At 47.9% G+C, this 27,132-nt stretch overlaps 1 protein-coding gene across 1 annotated transcript in view; it reads left to right on the top strand.

Annotated features, from left to right (window-relative positions):
- Positions 1–27,132, top strand: part of SPOCK1 (SPARC (osteonectin), cwcv and kazal like domains proteoglycan 1) — a 500,524-nt gene that overhangs the window by 356,211 nt on the left and 117,181 nt on the right. The window contains exon 5 of the mRNA XM_059698456.1: positions 12,715–12,841. Coding sequence (XP_059554439.1) covers positions 12,715–12,841 — 127 coding nt within the window. The remainder of the gene's footprint in view (positions 1–12,714; positions 12,842–27,132) is intronic.

Genomic DNA, 27,132 nt, shown 5'->3' with positions numbered 1-27,132 from the left:
TTCAGGTTACGAGCCAGCTTCAGATACCCCACCGCTAGTTGTCACAGCGAACGTCACAGTGAACGCCGCAACATCAGCCCAGCATCGCATGTCTCACTCGTTCACTTTTTGATTTGACATACGAGTAATTTGAGTTACGAGCTCCGTCACGGAACGAATTAAACTCATAAGTCAAGGCCCCACTGTATTGTGATAAGTATTAGGCAGGATAAGAGCAGAGTGCCATAAGAGAGTCACTTTAGGTTCATTGAATGGGGAAGCCTATAGGGGAGGTGAAAGGTGACAGGTGCCCACTGAGCAAAGGGCCAGGAGAAGTGTTCTCAGAGGAGGGAGCAGCCTTTGCAAAGGCCTTGAGTCAGGGAAGAGGAAGGGACTTGGTGTCCCGAGGAAGTGGGAGGAGAGGCCAGTGCTGCAGGGACACAGTGACTGAGAGGGTGTGGCTGCATGAGCTGGAGAGGGGGTGGGGTCCGGTCCTGCAGAGCCCTGAGAGTCATGGGACAGGTTTGTGTTTCGAGCCAGCTCAGCCAACGGTTCGAAAGCCTGAGTGAGGGCAGTGAAAGGATGAAGAAATGACAAAGAGAATAAGCTGGGTCTAGGTCAGCCGTGGGCAAACTACGGCCTGCGGGCCGGATCCGGCCCGTTTGAAATGAACAAAACTAAAAAAAAAAAAGACCATACCCTTTTATGTAATGATGTTTACTTTGAATTTATATTAGTTCACACAAACACTCCATCCATGCTTTTGTTCCGGCCCTCCGGTCCAGTTTAAGAACCCATTGTGGCCCTCAAGTCAAAAAGTTTGCCCACCCCTGGTCTAGGTGGATCTTCCTGTGCCCGGCTGAGGCCACAGAGAGAGATCCAGACAGCACGCTGAGCCTTTATTTTATAGCTAGAGGTAAACAAGGTAGTGGTCACCATAGTTACAATGTTCTTGTGAGTTTCACTTGTTTTGGCAGCACTTGCTGCATTTCCCTCAGCCCATTAGCTACCGAGATAAGATCTAGGGAGTGTCATAAGGTCAAGCCTAATTATGCTAAGAGGACTGTGCCCTCTAAGCTGGGACTTGTTAGTGGCTTTGCCAACAGGTCAGCCCGAGGCTTAACCCCATAGCCATGCCCTACAAGTTGTCTCTCAGACCAGTCATGGAGGGACATCTTGTGTGGCTTAGGATGGACTGCATTTTCTTGAATAATTGTTCTTTAAGCCAAATGGCGTGCTATGTGAAAGAAGCTGGAGGGCTTTAAAAACTGCATTGTGGGATTGTGATAAGAATAGCGGTAAGCATAGTGCTGGCACATAGTAGATGCTTAATAAAGTTAGCTTCCCATCTGAGCCTCTAGCTCCCCAAGGATCAATGAGTGGGGAGAGCAATCCCCGCTGGCCTCATGGGGTTGCTCAGGCTACATGGGCGCGAGTGTGCAAGCCCTGTTGGCTTCACTGTCCGGGGTGGTGTCGGTTGTCATGATCGGTAAGTTCTTTATGGACAGAGTGCAGACTCCCCTCCTTGTTCTGCTTCTCCAGTTACTTGTAATGCCCAGGTGCCCTCTGGAGTGCAAGCTTGGGTTTTGGCAAACCGTAGGGCCTCATGACATATTAGTGGATGTATGTGTCAGTAAAGTCAAGAAAGGAGCAGGAGGTGCAGGGGCAGCCGATGCACTTAATTAGGAGCTGATGGGTGAGCATCGGCACACAGCGACACTCCAGGTAAGGTCAGGTCGTTCACATGAGGGCCGAGGTGCGTCCCATTTCCCTTTGTTTTTCTCAGGACCTACCACATTTCTGAACACCCAGAAATGCTCAGAAAGTGCCTGTGAACTTCACAGGGAAAGTGGAGGTAACTTGTCAGTCTGGTGTGGAAGTGGCCCTGTGTTTAGGAGAGAGCAACATACCCCAGGCTCTGCCCCGACCTAGTGGCCTTATTCTCTGGGACCTTGTCTCTCTACCTACCCTTTCTGTGTGCTAAGTGACTGGACACATCTGAAGGTTGGCCATCTGGGGCCACAGGTGTGGCCTTGGTGGTGACAAGTTGTCATCTGTTTCCTTGACCCCTGAATCTCTCAGAACTGAAGGTCTGTGTTGCTCAGAATGCTGCAGAATGGCCTCTAAATCTGCCTTCAGGATGGGGAAAGGAAGGGCCGCATGCTGGGCACCTCTCCTGGCCATGGGGGCAGTGTTCCACTGCTCCCCTGCAGCGCCTCTGAGACCTGCTAAACCCCCCTCCCGCTCCATGCAGGAGACTTGCAGCCTCCAGATCTCTTCTCTCTGAAGCCTGACACCTTTGTCCTGTGGCCTATGGGACTGGCCCTTCCTGCCCTTCAGACTAAGACATAACAGGACTGCCTGTAGCCAGAACAGGACTGCTCAGCTGGGAGGGCAGCAGGCAGAATTCTTATGGACCCATCTTTGTCCTGGGGAGAACCCCGATAAAGAGGGGCTGGGTGTTGAGCTGCCCTCCCGCTTGGAGGGGCTTGGGCTCGCAGCTGCTGTCTCCCATATGTGAGTATACCTGAGGAAATACCTGCAAACTGGTCAGAACATGAGGAAGTGACATTTGATGTCCTTCTAATCTGCCTGTTCTCCAACTTAAGCAGTTTCTCCACGTGCCTTTTTACTTCCACTTCTGTGATGGGGCAGAGTTGGTGTGTTGCTCTAACCGGCTCTGTTGCTTACGGACCTGCAGCGGTATATCCAAACACTGCTTCAGAGCAGCTCCCAGAGCCATGCCGGGTGGCCATCTGCAGAGTGGGGGGTTGGGAAGTGGAGCAATGATCCCTGCAGGTGCTGCTGATGGGCACATACATTGGTACAGCATTTCTGGTGCGCATTTTGGCCTCCTTGGCACCGTGACTCCATTTTGGAGAATCTGTCCCATGGGAGTGAATACCGATGCACAGAAAGACTTACATGCCGGGACGTTCAGTGCACTTGACCCACGACTAAGAAGTGGGAACTCCCTCTGCAGTAGCATCCACAGGAGAACGCCTGCACAGAACACAGCGAGCCTTCTGTGGAGCCCCTTTCTCAGGGCCTAGGCTTGGACTCGCAGCACTGGGCGAGCCAGCGTCTCCTGTTGAGTCAGAAGGTTTCCTGCGGGTAACTTCTACACATTGGCCCTTGGCCTGGTCCCGAAAGTTCCCCCAGTGAAGGCACAGAGGGGAGCGGGAGCTTCTCTCCTCCAACACTGAGTGTGGAGGAGGCGTCCTGAGCAGGGAAGAGGCAGGAAGTGATGTGGCTGCACTGCCTTCTGCACGGCTGCTGCTGAAAGGCCCGGGGTTGATGGCTGTGGTGTTGGTTTCAGCTGTATCTCCTAGAATGCCGTGTCTCTGCCGCTTGTCTCTGGGCCTGTCCTGGGAGCAGCATTGTCCCGACGCGGTCTGTGTACTTCTGCTTCACGTTGCTGGCTTGTTTCCCTAAAGGAGATCATATGCAGCCCTCCCAGAATGGGCGCCTTGCTGCTGGTGATGAGAAAACAAATGTGGGTCTTTTTTCTCTCATACACACATCCCATAATAATTAATTGACCCCCAGCCATGCAAGCACATGTTTTCTCAGATTATAGCAGCTGAGCCCCTGGCGGAAAGGCATGTGCTGGCCCTCAGCCCCATGTGCGCACCTGAGCTTACACACAATTAGCCGGAGGCTGTGTTAGCAAAACCCTCAGTCTTCTGGTCCTCCTGGGAAGAGGCAGGATTATGAAGTCTCTGGAGGGAGGCCAGATGAAATTCTTAGTGTTGGGCTTGTTGATTATCATTTGCTTTTTCCCCCAATTAGCATGTCCGTTGTCATAGAATTCTTTTAAGGTCTCAGGGTTACAAAGGGACTTTCTTGGGCCAGAAAACAAAGATGAAACAAGAAACCAAACAGGGATGCCAAAGATCCCTGGTAATAGTAACAGTGTCTTTCCTGGCCTCTTTTAGGAAGTAATGGATTTTAAAACAGAGTACACTGCTTTCCATTATCCTAAGGGAATAAAGGAAGCTCCACTGTTCACTAGCATTTCCCTAATAGCTTGCTATTACACTGCTGGCTTGGCACTTTCCCTTAACAAAGCAGAATTCTAGTTGGTGTGTGTGTTTTCACATGTGGCTCCAGTGGCCATGCTCATTCCACCAGCTGAACTTTGGGAGCCTCTGGTGCCATTGGTCTGATCTGTCACTCTTTTCATGGAAGGTGATTGCGAAGGACACAGAGTCTCCAACCAGTCAGTGGAATTTACATAATCACATCAGCCTGCTAATCTTCATGGGCTGGTCAGGGAACACGGAGAGCTTTGTGAGTTGAGGCTAGAAGTCAGTTTGAGTAGGATCCCTGGACATATATATCTCATTTTGTGTATAAGGAAACCTGGATTCAAGTAATGTTCAGAAATGTGTGCGACACTGAAGAGCTGGGCCTGTGGTCTGGCAAGTTCATGTTCTTATCCTTTGCCCATTGGCCACACAGCTTTTCAATGTAAAACGGTTTAGCGCAGTGGTTCTCAACCTAATGCCGTCACCCTTTAATACAGTTCCTCATGTTGTGGTGACCCCCAACCACAAAATTATTTTCGTTGCTACTTCATAACTGTAATTTTGCTACTGTTATGAATCGTAATGTAAATATCTGATATGGAGGATGTATTTGCATTGTTCGTGACCCACAGGTTGAGAACCGCTGGAGGGGGTCCTGAAATTAATAGCAGCTCTCTTGCCATGTAGGGATTTTCTTGGATACCTTTGCCATCTATGAGAATTTCTGGTGTCTCAATATGTAAATACGAATAAAAACAGTTTAGGTAACAACTACCCTGAGTAAGTTCAGCCACTCAGAGTAATATGATCATATGCTTAGGAACACTTGTTCTATGTAATGTAGGTCACAGGAAGCACATTTCATGCAGCTCTACTAGCATTCTTTACCCAATTTCTGGCACATAATAGGTACTAAATAAGTTTTTGTTGAAATACAGAGATTATCTCTAGAATCCTAACCCCATTTGGATTATTTAGACCTTCTGTTTTGATAGCTTTGCTTAAACAGACCCTCAAAATATAGTTACATGGAAATTTAGTTCCAATTGTTTGATCTGACCCCTCGGTCTTCAATGAAACCTGTGAGGACTGGTTGGAGAGCTCTTCTCTGGGTGGACTCCCCTCTTTCCAGCCCCCTTCCTGCACCCAGAAGCTCTTTCTTCTGTTCCAACCACTGTGGCTTCCTAAGCACTACAGGAGACAGGGGCCTGGCACACAGCTGTGTGTGGGGCAACGTGCATTTCTTTAAAAATTCTGAAAATGCATTTTTTATTAGATTTTAATACATTAGTCCAGCAATATATGGCCGTAAGAGAGTCAAATGATAGAGACACACAGTGTCACAAAGCGGAAGTTCCCTTTCTCATAGCCTCAGTCCTGCTTCACCGAGGGTGCCTTCCATTTTGGTGTGTGTGCCTTCTTCATCCTTTCTGACTCATTACACATGCGCACACAGGGTTTCTGGAAACTCTCACCTGGCCATTGCATCCTCTCATCTGTTAAGAGTGGTGCTTCCCCGGCTGAGTTGGCCATTGCCCCGCTTTGGTGAAAGGCGGTCACGAGGCTCGAGTTGAAATGAACCTTAGTCTGGAGGTTGACATTCCCATACAACAAGAGATGTTCGTGCTCTTGGAGTTGCATCCATACTTGGCACATACCTTTTTGGTGGCCCCAATTCTTCTTAAAATTTTAAAAACATGCACTTGTCCTGAGGGTTTGAAGGTGCTTTAGAAACCTGGCTTGCTGATGGTTGAGAAGCATGTCTGAGGGCTTTCTGGTCCCTTCTGATGTGTTTGAACCTTAACCTGGACCACCTCATGAGCCTCACCCTCCTGACCTGGGGCGGGTCTGATGGGGGGAAGCCACATAAAGACGCTGGCTTTCCTGTGGTTGAAACGCCACCTCGAATCAGTGGATGAGATAATATTCCACCCTGATAACTGGGACCAACCTTGGGAGTATGTTTTGCTCATGAAGTCTGAGGAGTAAATGAGACACTTAGTGTAAAGAGCTTAAAACAATGCCTGGAGCATTGTTAAGAGCTCAAAACGTGTTTGTTGTTATTGGTGGTAGTAATAGTACTAGTATCAGCAGGATAATTAAGTCCTCAATACAAGTTTAGCTGCTATTATCATTATTTTGTATTTCTCCTTTGAAATTCCAAGCTTCTCTAGACAATGTGTCTCATTCCAGCTTTGTGCCTGGAAGCACTGAGGACACTCCTGGGAACTACATGGAGAATGGTGGCTCTTTCTCCAGATGTTCTCCAATAAACATCTGTTTGTTAGGACAGTTGGACTCTCTTTGGACAGTATCTCGTGTCTGGGACCTTCATTTGGAAAAGAAGGAGTCATGAGTCTATAGCTACCAGGATGGAGAATGTCTCATGTGGGAGTTTGTCTCTCATCAGAGCAGCTTTTGTAAATGACAGAGGCCATTATGCTCTTCATGTGTAATTTTATGACTTAGTATAATGACTCAAATAACCCTAACAACAGAGGAATTATAGCATCATTTTACTATTCCAATGGCTAACATGTTTTTCATTTCAATTAACATTCATTATTTTGTCTACAGTTCAAAAGAGCCACCATGTCAACTAAGTATCTTCCATCCTTGTTTTAGAGCAATTATTTCTGATTTTGCAAACAAATCCAATCTTGTTTTTGAATGGACAGCTTGATACTAACAGGAAATAACATGCAGATCATGCTGGCTGCCAGCAGACAACACTGTGAGTGCAGGAGAGAGTTCTTGGGTAGGTTCTCCCTGCTTCTGAGCTTGGAGAGCAGAGCAGGTCCTGGTTATGGAAGCTGGGTTTTTCCTCCTGGAAGTGGGGATGATATGAGCATTGCCTGTGAGGAATCGGAGGTGTGTTTAGGGCACTTGGACTGGCATGCTGTGGTCACACAAAACTGCTGGAATGCTGCTGTTGCTATTCATGATCTGGAATTGCTCTACTCTTTCACCAGCTATTCATATGCAGAGAAAACCGTCCTGTTTAAACTTACTCAAACATGTTAGAATGTCCAATGTATTGAGTAAAATGAAAGGCCCTTCTTCCATAAATGAAGGGGGAAAGTCAGTAATTCTACTATATATACTCTTTGCAGCTCCAGCCCCACCACATCATTAAATATTATTGACACAGATTCATTTCATCCTGTGAGATTAATGTCGGGAAATTTGCACCTGCATATGTACTCGTTACTGGAAAAATTGCTCTGACATCTCTGTCCTGCCATCGTTTTGCTGTGGGCCCTGACTGTGGCCCTACTCTGCCCACGGCCAAGTGAAATACTGGGTCACAACTGATGTCATCGAAGACTCTCGATGGGAAGAGGCAGGCTGTGGGACTTGCCCTGGTGGGTGAGGGTAGGATCTCTGAATGAGGAGCGGCAGGGTCCAGTGGAAACAAGAGCAGGAAACACTGCTGTGTGGGCTTGAAGGTTAATGTGACAAGTCCAGGAACGAGGACAGGAGCACCTTGGGAAGAGCAGTCATGATCTGGTCAGTCTTGCTTGTCGCTGCTGCCATCTTATTAGCGTGTGTGTGGTCCAGTCTGCTGCCAGAGACGAGTTGCTCTTGTAAATAAAATGAATATGAATGCATTTATTTGCATACTATACTTTGTAAGATTCCTCTGTGTGGTGTTCCAGAGAACAGTGGTAGAACAAAGTAAGTCTTTAAATTGATAATATCAACATGTGATTCTGTGCAATGCTGTTAACTTGCTAGAAAATCCAAATGTCACATTATTTGAGTACGATCCAATAATGCTTGCTGACAATTTCACTCTAGGCTACGTTTCTTTATAAGTACTTCTAAACTTCATATTTGTTATAAGAACATAAATAAAAGGTTGTGAAGAATGTAGAAAAAACTTATCATTTCAGTAACTCTTTGGAATTCCTGGGAATCCAGATTTCTTATTCTGGAATCCAAAACAATTAGTACCTGTTGGCAGTTTGGAACCTGCAGCTTGGGAGGCAGCCTGGCGTCCAGAGTGTAGGGGAGGCTCCGTCGGCCCTCGGATGCACGGGGGAGCCCCTCCACCACTTCTCAGTTGTCTTTAGAAACGTTGCTAATTGTTGTTTTAAGTCTGAATTAGGATTTCTGGAAACAAGAGCCTGTTGAATTCTTGTTACTTAGCACAGCATGCTATTTTTGCCCTCTAGTCAGTGCTAATGATTTGCAGAAATGGAAGGAGAAGTTCTAAAGTCCAAGTGAATAAATTGACTTATTTCACTGAGCAAAGCCATGTGTCTCAAGGGCCAATCTTGTTTCCAAGTACCAGGAGCACAAAAATGATTACGGCCCAGTTGCTACGGCCCTTGAGAAGTGCACAGTATATTGATGTAAATGGACATGAAAAGAAATGCTTTGTGCTGTAGTGAATGTCACAGTTGGGTCTGAACGTGGTGCACTGTTGAACAAATAATGTCATGCTTAATTCTACTTGGGATAGGCTCACAGGATCAGGAGAGATTGCGTTGGAAGACAGTCAATTTGAAACTAGAACAAGGGACAGGCTTTGCTATGCAGATAGAGAGCATTTGCCGAGTTATATAGACTTGAATTTGCATGGCACATGTAAGAGACATATAAGTGGTTGATATTTCACTCTTCATTACTCAAGTGTGCATGTGTGTGTGTGTGTGTGTGTGTGTGTGTGTGTGTGTTGGAGAACAAGGCAGAGCATTCAATGACCCTATGAAAGTGAGATCAGTCAGTTTAACACCAAAATTAGGAGCTTAGCCTATGACCAAGGAGCTGGGGAGAAGATGGAGGTTTTGAGCGTGGGAGTCACATTAGCAGATTTGTATTTCAAAATCATCACTCTGCTTCAAAATCATAAATGCTGGTTATTTTGGTAGACTTAAAAAAGAAAGATTGAGAATAAGCAGCTGAGCCAAAGAGAATAAGAAATGCCGGTTATCGCTGATTGTCTTCTCTCCATCTTGAGGAGCTTGTAGGTTGGGATTTCCTGTGCGGTGCTGTCAGCAGGTGGGAGGTGTGGCTGCTCCCAGCACCCGCCAGGCTGGGGTGGAGTTAGGGCTCCATGGCCAATGGAAAGGATGGCGGAACCTTCCTCCCAGACCAAATTGTTTGTGTCACCCCCACTGATGAATGTCTGTGACATTGGGAATAGCAATCCCATCAAGGTACTTTTATTGGATTTCACTCTTCATTGACTCAAGAAGTGAAATATCTTAGAGTCAGAAGGCTGAGTCCCTTGCCTCAACTGGGTTGCTTATTTTTTTATGGCTTACACTGAATTGTAGAGGTTGGAATATATACATAATAACCAGGGAAGTTGTACTCCATGGGCTCACGTGTACTTGTATATAACCTTACATAACTTGGCCTCTGGACAGAGACCACAGGGTTGGTTGCCATCTTTGCTAGGGTTCTAGTGAGGTAAGGAACACCTGGGTTTGCCCCAAGAGAGCAGGTGTACTTGTTTTATTAAAACTGGGCGAATTCTGAATGCCTTGGCCTTTATACTTCTAGTCCTCAAGGCATCATAGGAGGTTGTCAAGAATGATTCCTCCTGGCATAGTCCACAAACACTTGACCTTGGATATGGGAGCTTGTTGTTCTGCTGGTGTAGCGCTGGGACAGTGTTTCACCAAAAAGCTTACTTACAAAATGGAGCCCTGGTGATGAAAGTACAGATGCCAAAATAGGGAGTTAACAGTCTCAGAGGGCCTTGACCAGTGTGGCTCAGTTGGTTGGAATTTGTCCTGTGCACTGAAAGATTGCTGGTTCGATTCCTGGTCAGGGCACATGTCCAGGCTGTGGGCTTGATCCCCGGTGGGGAGCATGTAGGAAGCAGCAGATCGATGTTTCACTCTTTCACTCTTTCACTCTCACATCTCTCTCTCTCTCTCTCTCTCTCTCTCTCTCTCTCTCTCTCTCTCTCTCTCTCTCTCCTCTCTCTCTTTCTTCCTCTCTCCCTAAAAATCACTTTTAAAATCTTAAAAAAAAAAAAACCCAGTTCCAGAGGAGGGTACCCTCATTTCCAGGATACCTTCAGTCTGACAAATATCTAGAAAGTAACTTTGCCATATTTCTGTGTGACACCAGGCAAGTCACTCCCCAGCTATGTCTCTGATTCCTCAGGTATAAAATACAGTTGCTGCACTGGATTAGTTTAAAGGTATTTTCTGGTCCCAACAGGCTGTGATTTGATCATTAACTGCTGAGTAGCCACGCAGGGTCAGCACGCAGGGACCCACCCACTCACCCAACAGGGATATATTGAGTATCCAGGATGCACCAGGCCCACTAGTAAGCACTGGCCAGTAAACTTAATGGTGAGGTTTAGGTCCAGAGACAGGGATGACCTGTCATTAACTGGTGATTAATAGCTGGTTCCATCTTTTCCTCTACGCTGTTGGCTTAGTGTTCACTTCTCTCTCTGCTGCCTTTGGCTAAGCTCCTTCAGGCGTCTTTCCTCCGGGGCATCATTGCACGTGGCTATGTCTGCTCCAGCAAAGCTGCCCACTCTTTGGACTTTATAGCCCCTTCCTGGGAGTTCATAACAAGACTTGCTTCAGCTGCGGACTTGTAGCTCGGGACCGACCCAGGAGAGGGCTGCTAGACGCCACAACTTCTGCCTGTATTTCTGATTCATTATCCACGTCAGACAATCTGCTGTGAGAATGATGACAAATGTGTGGTGTTCTGCCGAGGGAATCATGTCCTCTAAGATTAACCCATGCTGACAGCCTGCTTGGCTGCTGCTCGGAGTCCCATCACCCATCCTGCCTTCTTCAGTAGTCCAGAACAAACCTTAAAGCCTACAGAGTGTTTGGCAAAGGATAATAGGAAACCTCATATCCATTTAGACATGCAAATAATAGATGTATTTATTTCAGACAGAGAGGCCAGGACAAGGTGGGCTGCTGCTATGGGAGCTGAGAGGCATTGGAGAGAGGAACACTACTAGTATACAAACATGTAGGTGACTCCAGAGAATTTTCAAGCTAGTAATCCAGGCGGGACTGAGATGGGCTAAAGAAGAGATCATTCCTGGACACTCAGAAGTTGTGTGACTGTCATCACAGGCCTAGCCACCGGGCAAGGCTCTCTCCCAATTTGGCCTTCAGTTTCCCCCATTAGGAAAATGAGTGAGCTGAACTGGGTGGTCTCAGAGGGCCCTTGTAGGACTTCCTTTTCCAGTTCATTGGTCAGAAGGTTCAGCCTTATGGTCCCTAGGATTGTGCTATGGGTACAAGGTCATCTGCCTGGATGTCAAGTCCAAAGTTAATTCCCCTAACAGACATTCCTCTTCTTACTGTCCTCCACCCTAAATCACTAGGGTGGGTTTGAGATAAGAACCAAGTTGGTGTGTGCTCTTCCTCAGTCACTTTTGTTTTTCATTTGGAAAACGGTAGGTTACCTCTGATGCCAAACCCTAATTCCTGAGGAGCTGAACATTCATTACGTACTTAGTGGAAAAGGTCTCCTTCCTGTGCCCCGTGAGTTCTTCGGGGGAATTAAATGCCATTCCAAACCTTGGAATTAAATCTCATTTCTGTGGCAATGGTAATTGCATCCTCTATACCCTCATCTATTGAGGCAAATAATAATTACAGCAATGGCTGCCATTTTTATTGCTTCTTATTTTCCAGGCATTATATGGAGTACTTTACACACTACAGCTCATTCAGCCCTCATACCATGTGCTAGAAGTAGATTCTATTGCCCCATTTTATAGATGAGGAAACTGGGGTTTACAAGGTTAACAATCCCGCCAAGATCACACAGCAGAGCTGAGATTTAAACTTGTGTTTTCTAACTCCAGAACCCAGGCGTTAACAGTCATTCAGGACTATCAGTGCAAAGCACTTCAAGGGCACAGTCATAGCCTGACAGTCCACAGACACTTGTCCTCTACCCAGAACACAGGCCCACAGTGATGAGAGTCACTCCTAGCAGTTTGCTGGAAGAGCAGCTTCAAGTAAGAGAACAAGGGTGGCAGTTCCTGCAGCCTTTTTTCCAGTGGTTTGTGATAAGGGATGGGGTTCTTTCCATGGACACAAGCCATCCTACTAGCACCATGTATCATTGTGATAAAGGTGAGGATGCAGAGACTGGAACTGGCATGAAAGACTAGAATTCTGCTTATTTTTATAGTTGAAAGTGACATCATCCCAGTGCCTCTATCAAATGGCAAATTGGAAGCTGAACTGAAATTGCTTAAAAATGTATCCAGAGATGGTTTCCACAGCTGTGAGGAAGTCACTGGTTGTGTTTGGAGATGCATTTCTAGTGGAGATGCTTGCTGAGTCACCTGTGTGTCATCCCACTCGAAAGCTGCTGGTCAGCCCCGGAGGACTCCGAGGCTTTGGGTGCTGTTTCCAGGCACCTGTGATACGCCCTGCACTGGGGGCTGGTGAGCGGATGGAACCACACTCCTTCCTTGTTCTTTGCGATGTGTTGCGAGTGTCTTTTCACATCAGGTAGTGATGTTTTACAACATTTTAATGGTCACATCGCCTTCCCGGTCCATCTGGTGGGTTGAACCTGGGCTTTTGGAGCAGTCTTCTGCCCCCACCAGTGAGTTGGAACAAATGGAAATGCTGGCTGCTTGACCAGCCCTTTTAGTTATTTAGCCTTTATCCAGGAACTTGGGGGAGAGAGCCATGGGTATGGGAGCTTGCATTTACTTATCTCCTCTTTTTTCCATCCTCAGGCAAAAGAAGGGGAACGTGGCCCACAAACACTGGGCGGGACCTTCGAATCTGGTCAAGTGCAAGCCCTGCCCCGTGGCACAGTCGGCCATGGTCTGCGGCTCCGATGGCCACACCTACACGTCCAAGGTCAGTCACCTTTGTCTCTTTTGTTGTGAGAAATACTCCATGTCTGCTGGTTCTGACAGGTCTCCACGCCCAGACTGGCCCTGCTGTGTGAAGCTCCGTGCAATGTGGGGCCCTGTCCTTTAGAGGCTGCCGCATGAACAGACTGTCAAAGAGACAAGTGAGATAGAAATGTTACCTCCTATGTCCTGGCGGGTGCAGTAGGTGAGGGGGTGTCAAGGGCCAAGGGGAGGGGAATTCCGAGAGTGGATGTGATCCTGAGGTTAATCCAGGGGAGCTTCCTGGAGAAGGTAAGAGAGCAAGCTGTGCCAAAGATGCAAGTCATGCAGCTCGGCTGATGAGAGCAAAGGCATAAGGGCGGTCCGGGATGCTGCCCAAAGGACAGCATGGTGATGGGAGGGGTGTGAAGGTGATGGGAGGACTCTGACATCAGCACACACTTCCGCTGTGTCTCTTGCACATCTAGATGGCATCCAGCCCTGCACCAGGCCCTGGGGCTCCGGCCATTGTTCCTTTCTCAGAACCTCAGGGACTTGCAGTCTAATGGGGAGGGCAAGTGTGGTGACAGGTCATTGTCACTCAGACCTATGGAAACAAAGGTGGTTTCATAGAAAAGGGAACTGGGGATCCAGTGGGTCTATCTGTTCTTCTGGGAAGGACGGGGAAAGTCTCACAGATGAGGGGCATTTCATTTGGGCTCCAGCAATAGGCCCTCTGAGCAGCGGGGAAAGGGGTGTTATCAGGAGAAAGGAGGAAGGAAGCGAAACTTCCTTCTCAGACTTCAGACTCTCTCCTTGGGGTAAAGTGGTCCGTTTGTGTGGGAAACGGGTAGTCTCACTGGGATAGTGAGTTAAAGAAAAATAACCACAGAATGGACACGAGTTTGCTTATTTATTCTGGTATTCAACCAACATAAGTCAGCACTGCCTTAGTGCCCGGCACCGAGCGAGTCAGGAGGCATTGGTGTGTGGCTGTCTCTGGCCCCAGCCTCACCACTGTTCTCTCCCCTCCTGTTTTCCTGTGTGAGGCTCCCTTGCACAATGGAGTCTAGGGCTAGGGAGAGTTGCTACAGGAGACACCCTGGTCACTTACGGCCACACCACCATGAGATTCTTGGGCTTAGGGATGCAGGCCATTCTGCAGGCCTTCTGTCCTGACCCACCGCACAACAGCTGACAGCATCTGTTCTCTGTGACCCCACCCCCATCCCAACCCTGGTGCACCCTCCTGCCTGCTGCCCTCACAGGCTTATTTGGGTTATTTCAGGCTGAGCCATGCTTTCCTACTGATTTTGTATTGCACAGGTCAATATTTTCATACATTTAACAAAACAGGCATCTTTTGAAGGGATGTATCCTTGTACCCACCCGTGTAATCTGCTTTAGGACCCCCCCACCACACACACACACACCTTCCCCCACTCTCCCTGACCCCTGATAGAATCAAAATTTGAAATGGGGCTTGCTTCTGACCATGTAACCCCTTCTGGAATAGTTGACTTACAAGGGGCATTGACGGGATTTACGGGGGCATTGAAGCATCAGTTCTGTCCACCACTCCAAAGACAGCTCAGGCCACCATCGTCTCTCACATGCAGACCAGCTCCCAGGTGTGCACAGCCTCCTGGGGCCGCTGCTGAAGTGCAGTGATGATGTGGTGGGGCTGGCATGCAGCCTGAGAGCCTGCATTTCTAACAGACTCTAGGCGATGTCCATGCTGCCGATCCAGGAACTACCCTGGGTAGGGAGGACTTCAGTTTTCACAGGTGCCTCCTAATAAATCTGTCTCTAGTTTGCCTTTCCCCTGCCCCCAAAGTCCATTTCCACATGATCAAAGGGGCTGTGTAATTCTGTAATAAATGTCTGTCATGTGTCTCCCCCGCTTAAAATGCTTGGATGGCTTTCCTCTTGCTGCTAGAACTAAGCAAACCCTTTGTGGTTACTAACAAAGCCCTCGAGCCTGTGGCCTGTCTATTCCATAATCACGTACCACAGAAAAGCCCTTCCTTCATTTGTTCAGTAGTGAGCACTTAGAATTGTCCTGGGCACTGTGCAGACCATGGCGAGGAGCCGTGGGAAACAGACAGGCACCGTCGCAGGTTATAGTCTGGTAGAGGAGACACAAAAGATAAGTCAGCAAACAAGCAAATGTGTAATTTCAAATTTTGGTTAGAATTGAAAAGGAAATGAGCATGGTGCTGAGAGTGAGAGCAAGAGAGGCCTGCGTTTTAGGGGATGGCAAGGGAAGGCCTCTCTGAGGGGGTGTCCTTAAAACTGGGGTGAGAGGGGTTAGAATGTTTCAGATAGAGAAATAGCATAACTCAAAGCTCTCAGGCTTATGCTCTCAGGATGATGTGCTTGAAGAACTGAGAGGATGCCCGCGTCACTAACGGTGAGGGGAGAGACACATGAGGTGAGGGTGGACAGGGAAGAGACATTTAGCCAAAGCAGAAGGGTGAGCAGACAGTTGAGTAATGCCAGGTTCCTGGAACACTTGTTACTGTAAGTGCCTTCTTGTCCATGTCTGCCTTAAGAACACGAGATCCTAGAGGGAGACACCAAGTCAATTACCACCTTAACCAGACACAGGACACGGCACATAGTGGGTGCTTCACAAGACACAGCACACAGTGGGTGCTTAATAAGATCATGGACAAGACTGGACCACCAGGGACACTAGTTGAGAAGGAAAAGAGAGATTCTGGTCTGTGCAACCCATCAGGGATTTGAGTGAACGGGCTGATGAGAGCTTAGCGATTGAGAAAAATAAGCCATCCCCACCAAGGCGCCAAGTTGCTTAGCTAAACAGCCAGCCTAGGGTTCGGGCAGAGAGTCAGCGGCTCCTTGCGGTGGTTCTCGCTGTGAAGATCCAGCATGTGCTGCTCAAATTATTCCCTCCAGCTCCGGAGTAAACGGTCTGATCCTCGAGCCTGTGCCTGGGGACGAGCCATGAAATGTCAGTGAGTGATGAGGGCTGTTTGGGCAAGCGGCATGTCGCGCATCAGGCCCCAGCAAAATCCTGCCCGCTCGCTTGTCCCTCGTTTGCAGAAGGAGCTTAGAATGCCAGCGCCCCATGGCCCCTGAGCTACAAGGAGCAGTGGTAACCCATCGACTTGGCTTCAAATGCTGTCAGTTGCCCAGGGAATGTCTTTGGAAAGGCGCGCTGGTCAGGGCCCCCTGCAGTCCGGGCTGGAAAGTGGGCTTTTTGTGTTAGAGAGGCTGCCTGTTCACAGATACTGTTAAATGGCTTGTGTAAGAGGCAGGTCAGGATGTGGAAGAGTCCTTGGCAGTGACTCTTGAATCTTCAGAAGAGGAGTGGCTTCCAGACAACACTGGGCAGAGCCCTCGAAGGCCCTCCCTGCATAGCCTGCTGTTCCTCCAGTGTCCTTGAATTCCTACGCCAGCCTGAGTCCTCACATTCCAAGACCTGCTCACCGTCTGCTCCTGGAGCAAAAGAAGAGACCTAAAGCCCTTTCACCAGAAACTGCAGTGTTCTTCTCCCCATTCTCCATACGGGTACACTGAGGCCCAAAGAGCCAAAGACAGTGGCAGGGTTTGTCACCCATATCTCCTGCGTAGATCTCACTCACTTCTGTTTGAAGTTAAAAAGCGGGGGAGGGTGGTGGAGGGAAGGCATTGCAGTGGGAAATGCTGTAGGTGTTGGGTTTGGGCATTAGTCTCCTAGTTTCTGTCTTGTATGAACTTCTAGAAGGTTGGCATTCTCTTTTACCTAAAGTAATGAATCAAATGCGACTTGATCAAAAGGCATCCACTGACGGCTAAAGACCTCGGAAGCCCGGGACAGTTCTAACTCCCATGGCACTCAAGGGGGAGTGTTTCTGTCTGGTTGGGTTTCTCATTGGGTGATTTCGTTATTGCCCCTAAGTCCATGACCACTTAGTTATGGAAGTTTAAGGGGACATTTTAATCTCACAGACAAAGCTTTTGAGGACCACCAGTCAGTGGTCAGTTAAAAGAGTAAATGAGTTACCTATCACTGAACAAACACCTTTCCATCCGCAGCAGTTAGGGCCTTTTCTGTGTCAGTGGGGTCAGGAGGCAAAGGACAGATGAGACCATGATGCATGGCGATTGGATATTATGTCAGATTCACAAGAGTTAGTGTTGGCAGAAGTATATTGCAGCCCAGTCCCACCAGCAAGGACCGGGCGCCTGTAATAAATGATCACAGCTCCCGGGCGGTGTGTTTGCCCTTTCACAGATGGTCCAGAGGCCGCGGGAGCACCGTCAGGAGCAGGAGGGAGCCTGAGCCCCAGCTCTGTCCTTGATGCCACGGTTTGTCCTTGGGTCTCGTCAAACTAGCTTTCCTTCTGCTCCTAGAACTGCGCGATGCGTTTAGGACCCTTTGTCGGTGCCAGGGTTCTTCCAGGGCCGGCACCGGCCACACTCAGAGCCCCGTGACTCCCCCAGGACGAGAGGTAAAGTGGATCAGAACGCACAGTCTTGAGATGAAGGAGCATAAGATGTTACATGGCAATAAATGTTTATTGAGACTCCATAAAGTATAACCCATAAAAGGTAAGGAACAGACCCCGGCTGGGAATAGAGAAGTGGGAGGCCGGTGCCGCAGCCGCCTGAGAATGTGACAGAGATGCAGCCCCTTGGCGTTGATTCCAGGCAGTAAAGATCACTCTAGTCATTTAACTGCCCCTGATGCCACCTTCTCCTGCCAGGAAAAATGAAGTAGGCAGTCCAGACGCTCAGTACATGGTGGTTGAGTCTGCCTTACTCTGCATCATGCATTGCACTGAGTACTGAGGAGGTGACAAGGGGCAAAAGAGAGAAAGTCCCCATTTTCATGTAACTTTCAGGGAAGGTGGACAAGTTGAAAGGCAATCTCTTTTCATTAGAATAGGGGCACTTGGGTGCTGCAGGACACAGAGCAGGGCCCCCTCAACTCCGTGGTGGTGTGAGTGGTCTTAGCGGAAGTGATGACTCAATTGAGATCTTAAGGGGGAAAGGAGTCAACCAGAGTAAGAGTCGGGCAGAGGGTGGGGCAGCTCATTCATCCCAGGGAAGAGGGGGCTGATGAGCTGAAAGGAAGCATGGCGCCTTGAGGGAACCATGACAGTGTCATTGTGGTGGGGTCATGTATGAATTGGGGGCAGGTGGTTGACTAGCTGCAGAACTGAGGCTAGAAAACAGGGTCCCTTTCTACAGGATCTTGAAAGCCACATGAGTTGGACTTGACACTAAGAGCTTCAGGGCTGCTATTAGGCATTTATATTTTTTAATGGACCTACACTGACTGCATGATGGTCGAGGTTGGGGGCAGGACTGGAGGCAGGGTGACTGTGAGGAGCCTGTGGGAGTGTGGGGGGCAGGCTTGGATTTGCATCATGTTTGCAGAGATGGATTGAAAGCAGTCGAAAGAGGCACTCAGGAAATGGGAGCTGATCGTGGTGGCTGAATTTAAATATAGAACGTTATGTCATCTCTGAGCTCAGCAGAAGGGCTTCTTCACCATCCCAGTCCTGGTGGGACTTGGGAATCCGCCTGCCGACAGCTTGTGGCCTCCGTGGGAACCAGCTGGGACCTGTCATCTGGGAACGCCTTTCCTTTCTCTCCCATTATCCACACGGAAAGATGGAAGCTATGGGGTCCTGGCTGCCAGCTCCTAATTTTGCCAGTAAGCAGCGGAAGTTGCTGCTGCTGACTAGAATCTGGCCAGCCCAGACTTCAGGTGGACAACCTTAGCCTTCTCTCCAGAGGGAAAGCTGTTCTGGAAAGTGTGAGCGGATCAGGAGAGGCGCTGGGGTCCTGGATGCTCAGAGGGAGAGGGGGGTGGAGGGTCCCCGCTGTTCCAGCCCTGGCCCCACTGGTCTCTCACTGCCGGGTCTCTTTCGATAGGACTTCATTGCCTTCTCTCCATCTGCACCCACCCGACCACAGCTCAGGTGTGAGGGCCAGGATTGCTCATTTTCCACTTAGAAGCCTGGGGTGCCCAGCCGGACTTCTGAAGAAGGGGGCTCTCAGGGGACAGCTACAGCCTGAGAACCAGCTCTGTTCTCCCGCATTAGCCTGGCTGTTGGTAATTGGAAAACAAGTAGGCCAATACCCATCTTCTCTCCCCTCCCCACAACGTTTACTTCCTTAATCGCCGTTAAGCAATTAGCAAATGGCTCATTTAGACGCAGAGGAGAGATGCAGTTAAGAACTGCTGTGGAGGGAAATGCTCTCTGCACCAGCACGCAGCAGGCGGGGGGTGGGAAGGGGCTCACTCTACAGGGCTGGCATTTCTTTCGACATATTGTCGCTGCAAATTATATTATTTTCAGAGTCATCTTAATAGTTTCCAACAATTGCTACCAAGTAAAGGTCATGTTTGAAGTTCTTGGCAAACGGAGTCTCTGTTGGCCGCATTTCCCACGAGCAGGCTCTGCTGGTTAGAGCGAGTCCAGGACATGGATTTGTGAGACGTCTCGAGATAGCTTCCAGCTCTGATGATTTCTCCATACCCCCACCCCCAGACTTTCGGGGCGCTGTGACCGTGACAGGTGTGGGAGGGCTCTATGTGTGGCTGCTCTTTGCTTTTTTTAGTAGAGTTGAGGCTGTCAGTATTTCCAGAGATATTTGTAGATAGCTCTGCCTCCCTAGAACCTGCTGGGTGAGAATTATCTCCACTTGCAAATGGCTCATGGGTGACGGCCTGGCTTAGAGAAGCAGGAAATGAAGTGACTGGAAAGTGTAGGTGGGAGGCTTGCATTTTGCACATGTGCCCAGGAGACAGTGGCACAGTACTGGCAATAGTAACCACCCAGGATTGAGAGGACTAGCAGCGATTAGGGAAGTCACTGGGTGCTCCCATCTGGGCAGTCCTGTAGGGACAGGAAGTAGCAAAAGTCCCAATGCGTCCCTGTGCTCTCAGGCAGTAGGAGAATGGCGTCCTGTGTCCACAGAGCACATGGAGGGAGGAGTCAGGTAGTAGATTTCAATCTTTTGATATTCTGTTTTTTAGAAAAATCAACAAAAGAGGTATTAGGACTTTAGGGAAATACTCAGTGTCATCTAACCAACTCTAAGCACTTTTGTCTTGTACATTAAACAGTTTGGGATTTGAGGACAAATACCCCATGGCCGATGCCACAACCTGGCCTTTTCCCCTGAGGACTTGTTCATTTTCAACCTCCTTTCCTCAGTCTGGGGTAGCCAAATATTATCCGATAATAAGAGCTAGTATTCATACTATGAAAACTCTCAACTATTAGTTTCAACAGTTATTACCCTAGTTTTACTATCATCCTTTTATTCTTCTTTACAGGGTTTTTAGAAAAAAAAAGGGATAAATAATATTTAAAATATTGTGTGTTAATATAGGTCTGTTTGCTATAACAAAAACCCAAATGAAACAGTCTTAAATAAGATAAAGTTTTATTTATCTCTCATGTAGATATTCCAAAGACAAGCTGCCTGGAGCAGGTACGCTGCCTGTAGACTGTCAGTGACCAGGATCCTTTGAGCTTCTATCACTCTCAGCAATTGGAATTATGGAGCTTCTGTGTCTGGGTCCAAGATGGCTGTTGTTCTCCACCAGCGGGAGGGGAGGGAGGAAGGGAGGGAGGAAGAAGGCACTGTCCAGAAGTCACCATTGGCACTTCGGCTCACATCTTATTGAGTATAACTTAGTCACAAGGCTACCCCAAGCTGCAAGGGAAGCTGGAAAATGTAGTTTTTATACTGGGAACCTATGTGCCCAGCTAAATCTGAGAGTTATATTATTAAAGGAAGGATAGAGAGGATATTGGGGCTATTTAGCAGTTCCCACCATAATAATATTTTAAATGATAACAACAGCAATCACAAAACAACAGTACTTAATTACTGAACACACGTTAGGCACTATGACAGTGTGCTAAGTGTCAAGTGCATTTTATTTCCTCTGTTCCATCTAATTCTCACAACAAAGCTATGAGGTAGGTCTGTCATTAGTCCTCACTAAAGATGAGAAAAACTGAAGATACAAAACCCTTCCAAGGTCAGTGCCGCTTGTGAGTAGCAGAACAGCTGCTTGAACCGGGTCTGTCTGACTTAGAATCACAGCCTCGCCTTCCATGAGTGAAAAGCCGTCTGAAGAGGAATGTAGCCTGCCAGCTGTGTCATCAGGATGCTTTTGATTTCAAGTGACAGAAATATAACCCAAACTTAGCTGCATCCCAAAGCGAAGATTTACTGGCACGTAAAGCTGGAAAGCACACTGGGGAAGGCAGGCCTCCAGGAAAGAAGGGGACATTCAGTGTTGACAACACTCCATTCCTTCTGTCTCTGTCTCTGCTCGGTGCGTGCCTTCATTGTGCAAAGAGGCTTCCTCCCCGTGGCGGAGAATATGGATTTTGACAGCCCCACATTCATGTGCTCCTAACCTAGAAACTCCAAAGAGATTTGCCAGGGTCTTTGTTTTAATGCCAGGAATGATTCCAATGGTCTCTTTTTGAATCATGTGTTAATCCTTTAATCAAAGACCATAGTCACATGACCCTCTTAACCCTTATTCCTCACTGATTCAGGATAGTGTTTTTTTTTTTTACCAGAATAAGAGGGAGGGACCTGACCGGTTTGGCTCAGTGGATAGAGCATCGGCCTGAGGACTCAAGGGTCCCGGGTTCGATTCCAGTCAAGGGCATGTACCTTGGTTGTGGGCACATCCCCAGTGGGGAGTGTGCAGGAGGCAGCTGATCAATGTTTCTCTCGCATCAATGTTTCTAACTCCCTATCCCTCTCCCTTCCTCTCCGTAAAAAATCAATAAAATATATTTTAAAAAAAAGAGGGAGGGAAAGAGTATTTACTGGACGGAGAAGAATTTTAAAAGTGGTGAAGTACATAATCACCTAAAATATAAAATACTGTCGATTAGCCTCATGGAAGGCTCTGAGTGGTTCTCAACCTGTGGGTCGCGACCCCTTTGGTGGTTGCACGACCCTTTCGCAGGGGTCGCCTAAGACCATCCTGCATATCAGATATTTACGTTACTATTCATAACAGTAGCAACATTACAGTTATGAAGTAGCAACGAAAATAATTTTATGGGTGGGTCACAACATGAAGAACTGTGTTTAAAGGGCCAGAAGGTTGAGAACCACTGCGAAGGCAAATGACACCGCCTTGGACCTGGAAAACTGTGTAAGGCGTGCTGTTTCTCAGAATGACAGGCACAGAGGGGCACGTATGACCCGTTTTCAGCAGACGTATTAGTTACCTACTTAGAGAGAAAGTTCATCTAAAATACAGTAGATTCAGCATCGTTTCAATTCCGAATTTTTTAAAAACATTTGGACGTTGAAATACTTCCTTCTGATCCTGGGGCACATCTGTCGTTGGTTCTATTAAGCATTTATTTCTTCTTGGAACATAGTCTTTTTGGCTCCCAAGGATAAACTTTCAGGCAAAATGGTTATTGTGACATTTTCAGAAAGCACAGATGTTCAAACACCGTCCGTGATGAAAATGCAGAATTTATACAGACTTCTTCAACATGCAGATTAGCTATGAAGTTAGAGCAGCAGAAAGCAATTCAGCTAATTATTCTACCACTTATTTCTATGTCCTATATGCAAACATGCATTTAACCAAGATTTGAAGAATAGGTTTTCATTTCGTTTTCTTAAATGCCCTGAGTAGAATGCCATGTAATTAGTTAGCGCTTTTGTTAAAAACACATTAGGAAGAATAACCTTCTTGCTGTTGGTTCTGTTGAATGCACAATTAAACCATTTGATAAAGCAATTACCTGAGCACAATGATGCTCATCCTCACCTCATCAGGAGATGAAATTAAGGATCAGGTGAAATTGCAATGCACATGAGATCTCTCCGACCAATCCTTTAGAAGACAGAGAGGTCCCTGGCCAGAATGAATATGCACAGTGCTGAAAATCTAATTAAGTCATTACAAACAAGTTTAATTAAGTTCATGACCGTGTTGCTTTTGTTTTTCTTTAAAAGAAACAAATAGAATATTCCCTCTTGGCATACTGCTCAAAAGGGTACAGTCAGACTTCCTCATGACATTTTCCAAGAGAACCAGATATGGACAGTGCTCATAGAAGCTGATCTCATTTTATGGGCGCAAGACTAGGACCTGTATGTTATGTGAGGGAGTGAGGGAATATTAGCTGTGTTAGGATTTATCATGAATTGATATCGAAACTAACTGCATAGGGAGAGAAATGGCTTTAGTGATCCTCTCGCTTTTACCAGAGCAAGTTGTCATTTTTGTTGTTGCTTTTTCTTTATAAACCAAATGAAACATTTTGGAATATTTACATGGAACAGAAATGCCGTTTGTCCAAGGGTGGCTTTCCTGAGAGGCTGGGTTCTGTCCAGAGTTACTCAGAGCAGCGGACCTTCAGCAGCAGGGAAGATGCTGTGTCTGAAAGAGCAACTTTTTCCAAGTTCTCGCCCAAAGGCACTGAGGACCGCTTTGGGATCCGCACATCCCGAAGACGGGCTGCACTTGGTGGCCAGACCAGGGGCCAGAGCTATGGGAACCGGGGAGCCTGACCAGAGTGATCATGTGGAGCTCCCTCTCAGGTTTCATTTCATTTCTCCTCTCCCAGTAGTGAGACCAATAGGTGATACTATGTCAGTGGGGGTGGGATGCCCCCAAAATGGTTCTGAGCACGATCTGCTCCATCTCTCACATTGTCTTGCACGTTTCCTGCTGGACGCTCTCCAGACCAGCCACGTGGCCCCTGTACCACACCAGCACAGCCCATCTCCCTGGCACCAAGTCACGCAGAGGTGGAGTGGAGAGGACACACTGCTTTTTAAAAATATATATATTTTTATTGATTTCAGAAAGGAAGGGAGAGAGAGAGAGAGAGAGACAAACATGATGAAAGAGAATCATTGATCAGCTGCCTCCTACATGCCCCCTACTGGGGATTGAGCCTGCAGCCCAGGCATATGCCCTTGACTGGAATCAAACCTACAACCCTTCAGTCCACAGACTGACGCTCTATCCACTGAGCCAAGTCGGCTAGGGCTTGTGCATTTTAATGCCCGTAACTGGATGGCATGGATTGAGCCTCTTACCCACATCCGCCCCCACCCCCACCTAAAAGGAATATTCCTGGGATTTTAACTTCACGGCTCAGCCTAAGCATCATCTCAATGATGACTCCATGAGCTCTCTGTGCCCAGTGAGGCCATTCTTTCCCCTGAGCTGCAGTAGCACCCGGTTACGTAGTTCTGCTGAGGCTTTATTGTTCCACATTGGAATTGTCTGTAGATAAAATCAGTGATACAAAACTCCTAGATACAATAAATGCCCTTTCAAATAGCTGAGCTTGCGATGTAAGCGACGTCCCAGGTTGGGGGATGGGGAGAAGGAAAACCAGGGTGGATACTTGCCGGGGTCCAACCCCAGCGGGTCCAGGGGTCCCCAAAGGTGTGGACGGAGTCGGCGAAGAAGGAATGACATGGGGACAGTGTTCAGTTGATCAGCAACCTAGCCAGGATCTCTAGCCCGGATCTCCAGAGAGGTTCTGCTTCGGATCTCCAGCGAGGTTCTGTAGCCATGTTCCCTCGCTAGGTTCTCCAGCCAGGTTCTGTCCAGGCTCTCCAGTCAGGTTCAGTGTCCAGGTTCCAGTCAGGTTCTCCTGCCAATCTCTGTAGTCAGGTTCAGTCCAGGATCCCTTGCCATGTTCTCCTGCTAGGCTCTGTCTCTAGGCTCCGAGGCCAGTCCCTCTCCAGGATCCTCCGGCATGCTCTCTCCAGCGAAGTTCTTCTGTCTCTAGGCTCCGTGTAGGCTCTGTCTTCTTGATTCTGTTCTAAGTTCTGAGTTCTGAGTTCTGTGTCTTTCTGTCTTGTTACAACTGTATTTATACCAGTTGATTCAATCCTATCAATCTCTATTACAAAGGTTAGGGCGTTTCTTATCTCCATTCCAGGGAGAAAAGATTATGTAGTTTAAGCATGATTGTTCGTAGTTAAAGGGATTAATTACCCGCCTGGCACTTAGTTGAGGGGTTTTATTCCCTCCCTAACTTCAGGGGAAAATCCCTACCTGGGGAAAACAACCTTTCTCAGAGACCTTGGTTAAAACACATAGTGCCAAGAAGGTGAGCAAACATATTAAGAACCGTATGCCATATATGCCAGGTCCCTTGAAACAGCAAGGATGGACCGGCTTCCGGCAAATTCCCCCTTTTTTATTTTTTAAAAGCAGGCATTAAAAAGAAAAACCTCAAATGCTCTCTTATATCCATTTTAAGAGTAGGATTGGCGCTTTCTGCTATTACCTGAGTCCTGATCTATCATCCAAGGGAGAGCTTGCCAATCCTGCACTTTCCCAGGGTAGAAAGGCTGCAGTGGGGTTAAGGATAAGGCTCCTTGGGCCTACCTTCTCCCATGCCATTACATTTACCTTTCCTTCCTCAGAAAAGCATGGACGTATTTCTTGTATAAAACGTTCTGTCTGACTGGGAGTAACCTTAATTCCTCTGCTAGCAAGCACATATGTTAAAAGATCAATACAGAGTCTTTTTTCTTTAGACTCAGTATGGCACATCTTCTTAATCTAAAGATCAATACAGAGTCTTCTTTCTTTGGACTCAGTATGGCACATCTTCTCAATCTAAGTTCTGTACTATCCACCTTCTTACCCTATTTATCCTCTATAGGGGGGTCTGTAGCACCCTGGTGGAGTCCTATCCGTCCCGAGTGTGGGAGTTTTCCAGGGGGGGGGGGGGCTTACCTAAGGGAATCCTGTTCCAGGGATTCCCAAAGGTGTGGACGGAGTCCGCAAAGACTATCCACCCTCTTCCTACGGTGGAGTCCTATCCGTCCCGAGTGTGGGGTTCTCAATGGGGGGGCTTACCTAGGGGAATCTTGTTCCAGGGGTTCCCAAAGGTGTGGACGGAGTCGGCGAAGACTATCCACCCTCTTCCTACGGTGGAGTCCGATCCGTCCCGAGTGCGGGGGGGGGGGGGAGGGGGGCTTACCTAAGGGTCCCTGTTCGGGCGCCAGATGCCGGGGTCCAACCCCAGCGGGTCCAGGGGTCCCCAAAGGTGTGGACGGAGTCAGCGAAGAAGGAATGACATGGGGACAGTGTTCAGTTGATCAGCAACCTAGCCAGGATCTCTAGCCCGGATCTCCAGAGAGGTTCTGCTTCGGATCTCCAGCGAGGTTCTGTAGCCATGTTCCCTCGCTAGGTTCTCCAGCCAGGTTCTGTCCAGGCTCTCCAGTCAGGTTCAGTGTCCAGGTTCCAGTCAGGTTCTCCTGCCAATCTCTGTAGTCAGGTTCAGTCCAGGATCCCTTGCCATGTTCTCCCGCTAGGCTCTGTCTCTAGGCTCCGAGGCCAGTCCCTCTCCAGGATCCTCCGGCATGCTCTCTCCAGCGAAGTTCTTCTGTCTCTAGGCTCCGTGTAGGCTCTGTCTTCTTGATTCTGTTCTAAGTTCTGAGTTCTGAGTTCTGTGTCTTTCTGTCTTGTTACAACTGTTTTTATACCAGTTGATTCAATCCTATCAATCTCTATTACAAAGGTTAGGGCGTTTCTTATCTCCATTCCAGGGAGAAAAGATTATGTAGTTTAAGCATGATTGTTCGTAGTTAAAGGGATTAATTACCCGCCTGGCACTTAGTTGAGGGGTTTTATTCCCTCCCTAACTTCAGGGGAAAATCCCTACCTGGGGAAAACAACCTTTCTCAGAGACCTTGGTTAAAACACATAGTGCCAAGAAGGTGAGCAAACATATTAAGAACCGTATGCCATATATGCCAGGTCCCTTGAAACAGCAAGGATGGACCGGCTCCCGGCAGATACTGACCACAGATGGGGGATGGAGCAGGAGAGGGTAGGCTGGTCTTACCAGTAGGCCTTGGGGTAACAGCTGCCTGCACACTAAAGACAAGGCTGCAAGTCCAGATGGGGTGGGCACTTGGAGCTGAGACCCCACACATAAGTCTAAAACCATCATGTTTGCCCTGAGTTAAAGGGTGGGCTTGATTTTTTTAAAAGAAAATCTGCCAGTTAGTAAAGAAAGCCATCAAGAATACTTGTCAATTTCAGCTTGGACTCTGGTTAGGGAGAGAAAAGGTCACCTATAAAATGTTTTAATGGAGAACCTGCACTCTTTCATATAGGACAAAGTTAGTACACGAAACATTTAATAACCTATATAGGACACGGGTGTAAATCAATCAGAGCCTGTAGCAGCTCTACGCTGTGCTATGAACTACTGTGTGGTTCTGGTTTATAGTCTTTGTATGGTCCAGGAAGCCTGAAGCTGGTTAAGGGGCTGAGTGGGTGGCGGGCGCAGCAGGCTCCTTGGAAGA

The sequence above is a fragment of the Myotis daubentonii genome, chromosome 5, assembly GCF_963259705.1.
Source record: "Myotis daubentonii chromosome 5, mMyoDau2.1, whole genome shotgun sequence".
In the NCBI taxonomy this organism is placed as follows: domain Eukaryota; kingdom Metazoa; phylum Chordata; class Mammalia; order Chiroptera; family Vespertilionidae; genus Myotis; species Myotis daubentonii.
This window is presented reverse-complemented; position numbering and strand designations above follow the sequence as displayed.